The 12952-nt window shown below is 37.0% G+C and overlaps 1 protein-coding gene across 1 annotated transcript in view; it reads right to left on the reverse strand.

Annotated features, from left to right (window-relative positions):
- Positions 1 to 12952, reverse strand: part of ADGRF5 (adhesion G protein-coupled receptor F5) — a 99936-nt gene that overhangs the window by 29375 nt on the left and 57609 nt on the right. The window contains exons 5-11 of the mRNA XM_044675720.1: positions 12446 to 12625; positions 12155 to 12261; positions 10444 to 10502; positions 7510 to 7652; positions 5863 to 6081; positions 3268 to 3471; positions 267 to 431 (exon numbers count right to left, since the gene is read on the reverse strand). Of these exons, the coding sequence (XP_044531655.1) occupies positions 267 to 431; positions 3268 to 3471; positions 5863 to 6081; positions 7510 to 7652; positions 10444 to 10502; positions 12155 to 12261; positions 12446 to 12625 (1077 nt within the window). The remainder of the gene's footprint in view (positions 1 to 266; positions 432 to 3267; positions 3472 to 5862; positions 6082 to 7509; positions 7653 to 10443; positions 10503 to 12154; positions 12262 to 12445; positions 12626 to 12952) is intronic.

The following is a 12952-nucleotide window of genomic DNA, read 5'->3' on the forward strand; positions in this document are numbered from 1 at the left end:
CACTTACTATAACTGAAACTGTGGCTTTATAGTCTCATCTTCTTTCTTAGAGAAGAGACTATCCCTTGAAATGTTATTTCACCTAATATTGTAGGGCGTCTTTTTAAAAAAATGGAATCAATTAATGATTTTAGGAAAGACATATCGGGAATTCATCAATGAAATTACAGGGGTATACTGTAAGAAACAATGAGCAGATTAATTTGCCCAAAAGAGTCATAACATTTGGTATGGAATTAACATAATTCCCAAGAACAAATTCTTACCCACAGATGTAAATGTGACTTTTATCTTCCTGCTGCTATTGGCTCCATAGCCACTGAGGAAACTGCAGATATAAAATACCTCTGTTCCTGCTGACCCACTTAGACACTGAGTTCCATCAGCCTTGATGGTAAGTTTACTGCACCTGGAATCTATGGAGTTGATTCCTGAAATGGAACAGTTGTATGATTATTTTTAATGATTTGCATTGATTTAGCTGTGATAGAAGATAGGGACTGGAGCTATCATTTTGGCATAGGAAACTCCCAGATGAGGAAACTCCCTCTATCAAGACAAGTCAGTATCTTTCTATAATTTATGTACTAAAAATTCCCAAAACCTTACCTTAGAATCAATATTGTGTATTGTTTACAGGGCAGCAGAGGAAGAAGGGATAGGGAATGGGGATTAAGTGACTTGCCCAGGGTCACACAGGTAGGAAGGATCTGAGGTCAGATTTAAACCCAGGACCTCCCATCTCTGGGACTGTTCCCAGTGACTTATGCTCTTAAAGAATTGCCTAAAGAACTAAGAGAATATGTAACTTGACTAGGATCATGTGACCAATTTGGGTCAGAAGCCGGATTGGAATTTAGGTTTTTCTAACTGTGAGCTTAAATCTCTATCTGTTATACTACCATGTCTTTTTGACTTAGCTGAAAGGGTGAAAAAATCACTTTTATTTCAAGGATGGTGTGTCTTAGGGAGAGGTTTTCAGTCTTCTAAGAGGAGAAATTTTATGCCAAATGGTACTATTTGAACCTTAATAATTCCATTTTATATTCCTACTTGTCTAGTACCTGCATAAGTTTTTTGCTCGCGCATTTACCTTGACCTGCTAAGACCCAGTCACTTAACTTTCCTATTAGAAAAAAGATGGATCTGTGACAATGGGGTTACTCCATGGTCTCCTTTATCACCTCCAGGATCAAATATAAAATCCCTGGTTTGGCCTTTAAATCCTTTCAGAACTTAATCCCTTTCTAACTTTCTAGTCTTTTTATACCTTACACCTTTCTTCAGACACTCAGAATTCCAGTAACATTGGTTTCCTTGCTACTCCTCATACACGATACTCCATCTCTCAACTCTGACCATTTGCAATGGCTGCCTCCCATGCCCGGAAGTTTCCCCAATCCTCATTTCTGCTTCCAAACTTGCCTGGCTTCCTTCCTTCCTATCCCTATGGCAGTGAAGTGAGCTACAACTCTTATTCTGCCTCTTCCACTCTTCAGTTCTTACATCCTTTATTTCTAGAAGAGGGTTTGTGTTTTACCCTGAAATTCAAATCTGTCCTAGTTTATATAGTTTAAAGACCCATCTTTTCAAGAAGTCTTTCCTAGGGGGCAGCTGGGTAGCTCAGTGGATTGAGAGCCAGGCCTAGAGACAGGAGGTCCTGGGTTCAAATATGACCCCAGACACTTCCTACCTGTGTGACCCTGGGCAAGTCACTTGACCCCCATTGCCTACCCTTACCACTCTTCTGCCTTGGAGCCAATACACGGTATTGACTCCAAGACGGAAGGTGAGGGTTTAAAAAAAAAAAAAAGAAGTCTTTCCTAATCATCCTTATTTCCCTCTGAGACTACTCCCGATTATTGTTTGTACTTAATCATTTAGGGCAGCTAGATGGCTCAACAGAGAGAGCACTAGGCTTAGAGTCAGGAAGACCTGAGTTCAAATCTGTCCTCATATACTTACTAGCTGTGTGACCCTGGGCAAGTCATTTAATCTATCTGATTTGATCCACTGGAGAAGGAAATGTTGAACCACTCCAGTATCATTGCCAAGAAAACCACATGAACATTATCATCTATAAGATCACAAAGTGTCAAACATAACTGAACAATAAAACTTATTGAATAATGTTTCCTTCTTTAGACTATGAGCTCCTAGAGAACAGGGACTGGCTTTTCTTTTCTTCTCTTCATAGTCCCTAGTGCTTAGCATAGTGCCTGGCACATTGTTGGTGTTGTTCAGTTGCTTCAAATTCTCTCTGATTCTTTGGGACTCCATTTGGGGTTTTCTTGGCAGAGATACTAGAGTGGTCTGCCATTTCCTTCTCCAGCTTGCTGTACAGATGAGCTAAGGTGAACAGGATTAAGCGATTTGCCCAGAATCTCACAGTTAGTAACTATCTAAAGCTGGATTTAAACTCAGGAAGATCTTCCTGACTCCAGGCCAGGTACTCTATCCATTGTGCTAACTAGCAGCCCATTATTAATATGGCAAGAAATATTAGACTGCTGCCCCAAAACTTTTAAGATTCTTCATCCCTATCTTACTCCTATCCTTGTCTCTTTCCACCACACCCACCTGCACAAGTTCTTTCTAATCCTGGTTAACCAAGAAGGGATAGTTGTTTTAGTTTGGCTGGCAGTAGAAGGATAGAGGAGATAAGATGACCAGGGCCACTCATCTCACCTGTCTCTGCCTCTCTTCTCCAATTCTATAGCTTTGTGTTTTTCTCTGTCTGTTTCCATGGCTATCTATTCCTCAAAAGCTCTGGGTTTGGAGTCAGAAGATTTGAATTCTAGGATTCCTTGACTTCTTACCTGTGTGATTTGGGGCAAGTTGCTTAACTTCTCTATGGAAAAAGTATCAGGAGAAAAATATACATAAATGAAAGCAGAAGCAGATAAGAGACAGGAAAAGAGAATCAGATTGATAAGAAAATGACCCAGAAATGAGAAACAACCTGTCAGACCACAAGGCAGAGGGGCAGAATAGTAGATGTGCAATCAGGAAACTCACTCTGGAATCGTGTTTCTGTCTAAATCATTCAGTCTTTCTTTCTATCCTTTAGTTTTCTCATCTATAAAATGAAGTTAATAATATTTATACTTCCTACTTCACAGGATTGTTGGATGGAAATTATGCGCTTTTGTAAACTTGGTCATGCTACATAATTGTGAATTATTTGTAATTGTCCTAGAAAAGTAGGTCAAGTTATTTGCAGCTTACAAGGGTCATTTCATGTAAAATAATGAATCTCCTACTTACCTGGAATGCTTATTATTCCCTCCTGATTCCATTCAATATTACTCAAATTAAAATCTTTTCCACTGCAACAACTCAAAGACACAGGATTATTGTCACACATCACCTTCAGGTCTTCTGATGCCACAAATTCTGTGGAAATCACATTGACTTTTTTTCGGCCCTCATAGTAAAAAATGTCATATGTTAGAGAACAAACATATTCACCTGAAAAAAATCCAAAGCATATTATTTTATTAATTATTATTATGTGAATCCAAACCTTTATAATCATTGTAGTCACTAGTCACACTTTATACCAACACAAATATGAAAGCAATTTTAAACCTGTATTTTTAAATTTTATTTTTAAACCCTTACCTTTTGTCTTAGACTCAATACTGTGTATTGGTTCCAAGGCAAGAGTGGTAAGGGCTGGGCAATGGGGATCAAGTGACTTGCCCAGGGTCACACAGCTAGGAAGTATCTGTGGGCAAATTTGAACCCAGGACTTCCTGCCTCTGGGCCTGGCTCTCAAACCACCGAGCCACCCAGCTGCCCTCTAAACTTTTAGATAGTCTATAAAAATTGAAATGAAGTGCTTCTCAGTTTGGGGAAAATATGGGCTGGTACAGATGAACAATTTAGGTCCTTCAGATGCCAATGGTGGAAAGATAGAAAGACAGGATGGAGAAGGGACACATGTGTAGTAAGGGGTAGGGGAAGCTGGAAGTTGTAAGTCTCTTGAAAAATCTAAAAAACTGTAAAGAAAGCTTTATATTTACATGGCTCCTTCAGGTTCAGGACCTATGAGACTAGGCTATACTCCATTACAAATGAGGAGTTAGACCAGGGATATGGATATAATGGGTACTATCAAAGGAATACATGATTAGGATCTAGGCAAAGGTAAAGGTATTCAGAGGGAAATCTGGAAAACAGCTTGTGTGCTCTACTGGTGTACCCCCATATCAGGAGAAGATGCAGAAAGGTCCTAGCATGTCGGGTAGACCTCCTGTGGCAGATTTACCAGAAGGCATGGGCAAGAGGCTATATGATATAGTGGCATAGAGAACCAACCTCAAAGTCAAGAAGCCCTGGGTTTAAGGACCACCTCTTACATATCCTGGCTGTGTGCCTCTGGCAAAGTTATTTACCTTCTTAGTGTTCTAAGCACTTCTCTAAGAATACAAGTAGCAAAGAAAACCTGCCTTGGTAGAGTGTTTCCTCACTTGGGATTTCCTTATGTTGATAAAGACATATTCCTGAGGATAAGAGTTGCTTGGGATCAGCAGGCATGCATGGGTGGTGATCTGCCCCATTGGAGGATAGATCATGGATTTACAAGGTTATTACAATAAGTTTTGGAAATGAAGACCCAACAGAAAGGTTTGGTAGACACACTATTTCTGGGATCCTGGATAGCTGGATAGGCAGCTAGGTGACCTTGCAGATAAATGGCTGACCCTGGAGTTGGACTTATTCATCTTCTTGAGTTCAAACTCAGTCTCAGCTAACTGTGAACCTTTAGGCAAGTCACTTACCCATGTTCACCTCAGTTTTTTCATCTGTAAAATGAGTTGGAGAAGGAAATGGCAAACTATTCTAGCATCTTTGCCAAGAAAATTCCAAATGAGGTCATGAAGGGTCATGAAAAATAACTGGACAACAAAATTTCTGATAACCATGAGCCATGAAAAAGGGGATATCAAAATTTCCGGATCACAGGTCCTTCTGGCATAGAAATATAGCTACAAGGTGACAAAGAACTTTTGAAGTGGTGTGGTCACATGGACTGTAGTGGCAAAGATGTTCCCGTATAAGGTTTATTAACCTTGGGTTAATGGATTCCAGTAGAGTCTATGGAGATATTTCAGGGTGTCCTAAACAATTATATCTTTGTTTTCATTGATTTCTTATTAAAATTTGGCATTGCCTTCAATTTTTAAAAAAATATTATTCTGAGAAAGTATCCTTTTGGCTTTGTTAGATTGCTAAAGGGATCCTTGAAATATAAAATTGATCAAAGTCCCCTTCCACAGTTTGTAGTTCTTGCCTTCTGGTCAATACATGACCATCTCAAAACTCATGTGGGATCTTTGAATTGCAACATGAAACATTTACTATAAGTTTTTGTTTTGTATTACATTTAAATTAAAAAATGAAACATCCCTTCAGAAACTATTTTTATACCTCTATCAAAAAACAAACAAACCAGGAGCAGTTGGGTGCTCAGTGGATTGAGAGCCAGGCCTAGAGATGGGAGGTTCTGGGTTTAAATCTAGACTCAGACATTTCCTAGCTGTGTGATCCTGGGCAAGTCACTTGACCCTCATTGCCTAGCCCTTACTGCTTTTCTGCCTTGGAACCAATACACAGTATTGATTCTAAGACAGAAGGTAAAAGTTTAAAAAAAATTTTTTTAAACCATTAGCCAACAAACTAAAAAAAATGTAACTCAAGAAGAATCTTTAGTCTCCAATAGATTTTCTTGATTTCTATAGATTAGGGTTTAGTTTTCAGTTCATTCTTGATGGCTTGAAGAATGTTCTTGTTTATTAGTTTTCATCACACTTTCCCACCCCAATCAGCTTACTATCAAGAAGAAAACAAACATACCAGCATCAGTCAAAGAGATGTTATAAATAGTGAGGATTGATACTGAAACTTGGTGGTTCAGATAAGTGTAAATGGAGAATTCACTGCTGTTCTGAATGTCTGTGCTCCTTTCAACATGGCGCCAGGTTACATTTGTTGATTGTACTTCATTTTCACATTTCATCATGACTGTGTCCCCTTCATAGATGATTTCAGGGACAATGGAGAACTTTGTTTCATCTGAAAATTCAAAAGAACGATGTCATAATCAAAACACAAGGTAAAACAAGGATATTGGATAGATATCTATTCAATGAGCCCCTGCCTGGGATCTCATTACTGTCACAACTACCAACAGCTCCCTCTGGCAATTTGGTGGCACATGGAAAATGTAAGGGATGAGACAATTCAATTTGTCTGCTTTAATTGAACCTCCATATGCTATTACACATGGTTAAAAGTAGTAGGAAGACATACACATCAAAGTATTCCATAGATAAAATCAAAGTCACTAATTGATTTTTTCTGTTTTTCCTCTAGTTATTGTTTAATTGTTTATATTGCATATCTTTTCTTCTCTTTTACTTTATTGCTTATATTCTGTTCTTGAATTTTAAAATTAAATTTTTTAATTTTATAAATTTAATTTAATAATTTTTTTTAAAAATCACTTAGTTATTTAAACAAGAGGCTGCCTTCAAATACCATTCATAGTTACTGTTGCTAATGTAGTATAGTCAACAAAATTATAGCAATTTTCATTCTGATTTTAGCAAACATTCATTATCAGGAATAGTTGGGAGAACAGGATGCTCTGGGTCACTGAGTTATCATATATGGATTGTCAAGTTTAGAGAACCAAGATGGTATAAGTATATGCTTGATATGAAAATTTTCTGCTCTTAAGTTTATCTGTCTTTTTTTTTTTGATGGTTTGAAGAATGTTCTTGTTTATCAGTTTTCATCATCTTCTCCCACCCCAATCAAGGATTAAGGAGCAAACAAACACACCAACACTAATGAAAGAAATATTATAGTGAGTATTGATGCTGAAATTTGGTATTTCAGATAAGTATAAATAGAGAATCTGCTGCTATTCTGAATGTCTGTGACCCTTTCAAATGGCACTGGGTTACATTTGTTGATTGTACTTCATTTTCACACTTTACTGTGACTGTGTCCCCTGCATAGACGATTTCTGGGACAATATCAAGGTCTCATAGTGCTATGGAAGAGGGAGGAATCATTATTCTGAATATTAATTCTTATTGAATAGTACTGCGAATATGGAAAGTATTGGACAGAATTGGTCTTAAAGGTAGGGTATCCTTTTAAAAAATACATTCTTTTTTATCAGCCTTTTTAAAATCTCTCACATTTTACTTTCTCAAGGCAGTAGAGCAGAGAATAAAATTTCTGTGTTTCAAATCAATGGAAGTTTACTGTATGGAAGAAAATCATGGTGATGATTTTCTACATCACATCATACTTGACATCATACTTGATTTAAATAATATTTAAGATCAGAAGATCACAGATCCAGAGCTGGATTTGGCATGGGTAGTTCTTTCTGAGGAATTTCCTTTCCATGTCTTGGTTTATGTAATTTTGTATTGGGGAAAAATCTTATTCTGTTTACAAGAAAATGTAAAGAACAGAAGTGCTTACTATCAAGAGACGCTTCAAAGGAGAGGTGATCCATTTTATACGTTGAATTGATCAGTCTCTTGACTTGTTCATTTGCTTCATTCATTTGTGCTAGTGTTGGTTTACTTGTCTCGACATTATAGGCAACATCAATACTCCCAGGACTGTACAAATACCAAAATTATAAAAATAATTATAGCTCACATAGATACAGCATTTTAGAGTTAACAAAGCATTTTACATACATCATCCCATCTGACTCTCATAACTCTGGGAGGTAGGTCATGTGAATGTTATTATCCCCATTTCATACATATCAAATTATAGCCTTAGGGAGGTAAAAGGACTTGCCCAACGTCACCTGGGTCTAGACCTCAGCTCTTCTCATGACAAGTCCTCTTTCTGTCTCTGTCTCTGTTTCTACTTCCCTATCAGAAAAACAAAAACCATTGGCATTACAACTGACTCTAGGCTGAAGAAATCTTCCTTCATCCTTTGCTCCTAAGATTCAGGACTCTGGCAAGTATTATTGGTACTAAAGATTATCTAGTTCAACACTTCAGAAAACTATGATTTTATCATGATGAGTCCTCCCCCTTCACAAACTATGATCGCAACCTCTCTACAACTTACTTAATGCTGTTTGAATCTTTCTATTGTTAAAATGCCATCAGCTATTATCAATCCTAGTAGTGAGCTTCTCTAAATTTACCTAAGCTGGTCTTTAGATGAAGACATAGTCTATCAATGGGATCACACTCGAGGATGAACCATCTTGATTGAACTTAAACATTTTTACATTTAATTGGGATGGTCTTTGAGAAACCAGGCTCAGTCCCATATTGTAATAAAACATTGGAGTAGAGATTTAGTGAAGATTCAACTATATTATGATTTAATTTTCCTTTGAATCTAGCCCAAGGAGGACTTGAACATTATTTTTACCATTATTTCTATGGAAAAAAAATGCATTCTGAGTTTCAAACAATAGCTTTACAAATAAGTATTTAGAACCTATATAGAGAACATATTTATAAACCAGTATAAATATTTATAAAATATACATATTTGTAAATTTATAAAATATTAAAAATACTAATAAAATAACTATACACATTAATATATTTTTAAAATGTTGTATTTATTTTCTTTAATATGATATTAGGAAGTGGTGGGAGAAAAGAGCAGAGGGAGCCCTGCAAGTCAAACTCACTCCAATTCCATGGCTACTAAAAAAACAACCAACCAACACATATGGGCAAAAAACTGGGCTTCGGTCTCTCTTTTTGGATTACTCTGCTCCTCATCTAAAATTGCATCTGATAAAATCTTTAAATTTAGTTCACAACCAGTTTTTCACAAATTCAAGTAAGAAGGTCCCCTAGCTCCCAAATAGACATACAAAGAAATCAAGAATAAGATAGCCTCTATTTCACCCCCAGAAAAGAGAAAGACAACATAAAAGACTCAGAGTAGACTATAAAGAATTGTAAAGATTTCCCTTCCCACTCCAGGCATATTCACCTCCCCTCAGGACCTATGAAATTTTCCACAGAGGTTCTTAACCTGGGATGCACATATGTTTTTCTTTTAAAACAATTTTTCTTTATCTCAATATAGTTTGCTTCCTTTGTAATCTATATATTTTATTTTATTTGTTTAAAGCATTATTATGTGAAAGGGTACATAAACTTCACCAGACTGCCAAAGGGGTCCAAGGCACACAAAAAAAGATTAAAAACTGTAGGAATATAGGTAAGAGATAGAGTAAAACCCTTTTCTACATGCATTGAACTACCATATGGTCTGGAACTTAACTTGGAGTTACCTTAATGGAAAGCAATTCCTCAAGAGTTCAGGGAGTCCTTTCACCTCAAATACCCCTGCAGGTATCTGTCCTTATGGTACTATGCTAAAGATTTGGTTCCCAGAAGAGAGAAAATTCACTTGGGTTTGTCAGATGGACAACTCTTCTATCATGGCAATTATGCTTTGTGAATATAATTCTTTTTCTTCCTTTATCAAAATGAAATCTCTACTCTGAAACCTAAATCTATTAACTTCTGTTTTAATAATGTTGGCATGTCAGTTAGTCAATACATATTTATTAAGACTTACTATGTGAAATGGCCTACCAGTTGGCTGTAAACATAACCCTATTTCTCTCTGACCTTCATGATTAAAATTCAGAAATGAATGGTCTTCATTCCTTGTCCCACCTTCCCACCCTTAATCTTTCATTTCCTTATTATTTACTCTCTCTTGCAGACTTCTCTTGGTGTTGGACTTTAAACTTTATTTCTGGGAAAACTGTCTCTAAAGATGACTCCTCTAATATGCTTTCTTTCTCATTAAACACCTTTTCCCCTCTATAATAATATGTCACCCCTTCACATATTTATAGCACTTTACAAAGCACACTCATCACAATACCCCTCCCTCTAAGGTAGTGAAGATATAGTTATAGTCATAGGATCTAGGTCTGCACGTGGCCCAAGTTATCATTTAGTCCAACTCTCATTACAAAGCACAGTGGCTGGTACATCATTAAGTACTTAATAAATTGCCTTTTATTTCTTTTTTTCTCCTCTCTCCCTCCCTTCCTTTCTCCCATCCTTCTTTTCCCTCCCCCACTTCCTCCTTCTCTCTGTCTCTGTGTCTCTGTCTGTCTGTCTATCTGTCTATCTTTCAGATGAGGAAATGACTTGTCCATGGTCACACAACTAGGGAGAGTCAATATCCAAGCTTCCTTACAACTGATTCACTGTGCTCTCCATTGTGCTATGGTTTCCAGTTATTCTTCCCATTCTCCAGAAGAGATTGAAGTCCAGGGAAGTTAAACGACTTGCTTAGGGATGCACACTTGGTAAATATTAAAGCTAAGATTCAATCCCAGACATGTCATTTTTAAGTCCAGTATTCATCTTCTTATTAATAAACAAATAATATGCTTACCTGAAGCCTGTAATCTCCACTGATTTGAAGCCTGGTAAAATTCTGTATCCTTGCCGGAACTTGAAAAAAAAAGTAATTTGAAAGAGATTTTAGAAGAGAGGTTGGACAATAGCATTTTCCCCTCCAACAATAACGCACTTCGGATATCACGACTTTAAGCCAGAGAAATCCCATTAAAAATTAAAAGCCTCATGTCAGTTATTACTAATTTTTGATTTCAATAGTAAAGAAATTACCCCCTTTTTAATTAGGATAGCCCTGCTTATGAAATTCAAATAGGTTGGTTTAATCCTGGGAAGAATTATATGAACTGATTCAAAGTGAAATAAGCAGAACCATTATATTCAGTATTAACAATACTGTACGATGATAAACTGTGAATGACTTAGCTGTTCTTAGCAATACAATAATCTAAGACAATTCTAAAGGGTTCATGATAAAAGTGCTATTTACAAGAACTGATGGAATCTGAATGCAAATATAAATATACTACTTTTCACTTTATTTTTTGTGTTTTTTTTTGTCTCTGTTTTCTTTCACAATATCACTAATATGGAAATGGTTTACATGGTTTACCATGTATAGCCTATATCAAATTGCTGGCTATCTCAAGGAAGGGGTAAGGTAGGGAGAGAAAGAATTTGGAACTCAAAAATTTTCAAAATGCAAGATAAAAAAATCTCAATATAATTCTCTCAATAAATCAAGAATTTCTAGGTACCTGACACCTCATTAGGAGAAAGTCAAAAGTTCTGATGGAGTCTGCAAGTTCTCTACAGATGTTTGTGAAGTATCAAGAAACTAGGGCTATAACTGGGATGAGGCAGATAGCTTTGCTCTAGAATGTCAAAATTTAGAGTCCTCTTTATAATGCTTATGTGTTCCCTCAGCAGGTAGAAATGACTGAACAAATTGTTGAGGTACTAGCTGGCAGCTTTATCCTTAGGTAAGTATTTCCCCATCTTTGTTCCAACTTGTACCCTTCCACTGGCTATTTCTCTAGCATCATTGTCATTATATCCAGCATCTGTCTTTTTGTGTGTGGTGGTCCATGGGAGGAGAGGGGATGATTGTGCCATGGGATCTTATTTCCCATGAAAACAGTTCATCCCAAGGTATAAGTATAAGCTCTTCTCTGAGGTCTCCACTCTATTTCCAAATAAATTTATCCTAAAAAAAAAAATGTAACTTTCTGCCCTGGGCATTAGATTTGCTAGCTTGCCTCTGGTAATGAATGCCTAATGAGTGCCAGGGATCAGTGTTTTTGGATAACTGTCATTTAGGGGCCTGCAAGTAGCTTTTTATTTTTTTAAACCCTTACCTTCCATCTTAGAATCAATACTGTGTGTTGGTTCCGAAGCAGAATAGTGGTAAGAGCTAGGCCATTGGGGGCAAGTGACTTGCCCAGGGTCACAGAGCCTGATCCTCCAATCTTAAATTCTTGTATGTTCTATATTCTTGATAGCATAGCTAAACAGCCCAAGGGGGTTCATCTCATCATCTGAGCATCAGCTTTTGTAAGTAAAATCCAAATCTGATCTTTATCTGAGGAGAATTTGAAAATGACCTTAACACATTGGGGGGGGGCAGCCCCACCTTGAGGCAAAGTTATTGAATGTTACTGAGCTTAACACTGCTCTACTGGACTGGAAAGTGAGATCAAGAGAAAGAATTCACTGTTTTAGAGTCTCCTCCTGTGATGGACACATACCGCTCGCTCCAAATCCGTTTTGTATGATCTATACAGGGCAGAAGAAGAATTCCTCAGGTCATCCTGAAAGTCCATGTTGAGTTTGACTGACATCTTCAGTGTAATATCTTGTTAATTGAAGAAAAAAAGTAAAATAAAATTAAAGTTATATTAAAAATTAATAAAGCAGGGTGGGGGATAGGCATTTTTAAATCTGAAAAGTTGTTATCAGCCATTCCTGAACAGTCTAGGGAATCCCTCAGACTAACATCAGACAAAAGAAATAGCAAAGACACAAATGGAGCTGCTTACCTTTTAGAATGACTTGCTGACAGTAGGGTCCCTTGGCAGGCAATTCCTTGAGGCAGTTACAGTTTTCTGGGGTTGAGTGGTGATAATTTTGACAAGTGAGGTTACTGAGGCACACTTCTGGGAGCCACTTATATCCACTTTCACAAGAACACAGCGTCTCATTTCCACTAGGCCTGCATACTAGAATCAGTCAAAAAAACAGGGTTAGAGAGTTGTAATTTTTGTTGGGTAGAAAATTAGACATTTCAATAGGTTTATTCAAGTACAAGTACAAATGTAAATAGAAATATGTATGTCTTATAAAATGTACACTCCCTAAAGGAGAAGGAAATGGCAAACCATCACAATATGTTTTCCAAGAAAACCCCAAATGGGTTCATAAAGAGTCAGACATAACTGAAAATTACTGAACAACAATAACCAACTCCCTAAAGTCAATCTTTTTTCCTTCCTTCCTTCCTTCCTTCCTTCCTTCCTTCCTTCCTTCCTTCCTTCCTTCCTTCCTTC

This window comes from Gracilinanus agilis, chromosome 4 (genome assembly GCF_016433145.1).
Source record: "Gracilinanus agilis isolate LMUSP501 chromosome 4, AgileGrace, whole genome shotgun sequence".
Lineage (NCBI taxonomy): Eukaryota > Metazoa > Chordata > Mammalia > Didelphimorphia > Didelphidae > Gracilinanus > Gracilinanus agilis.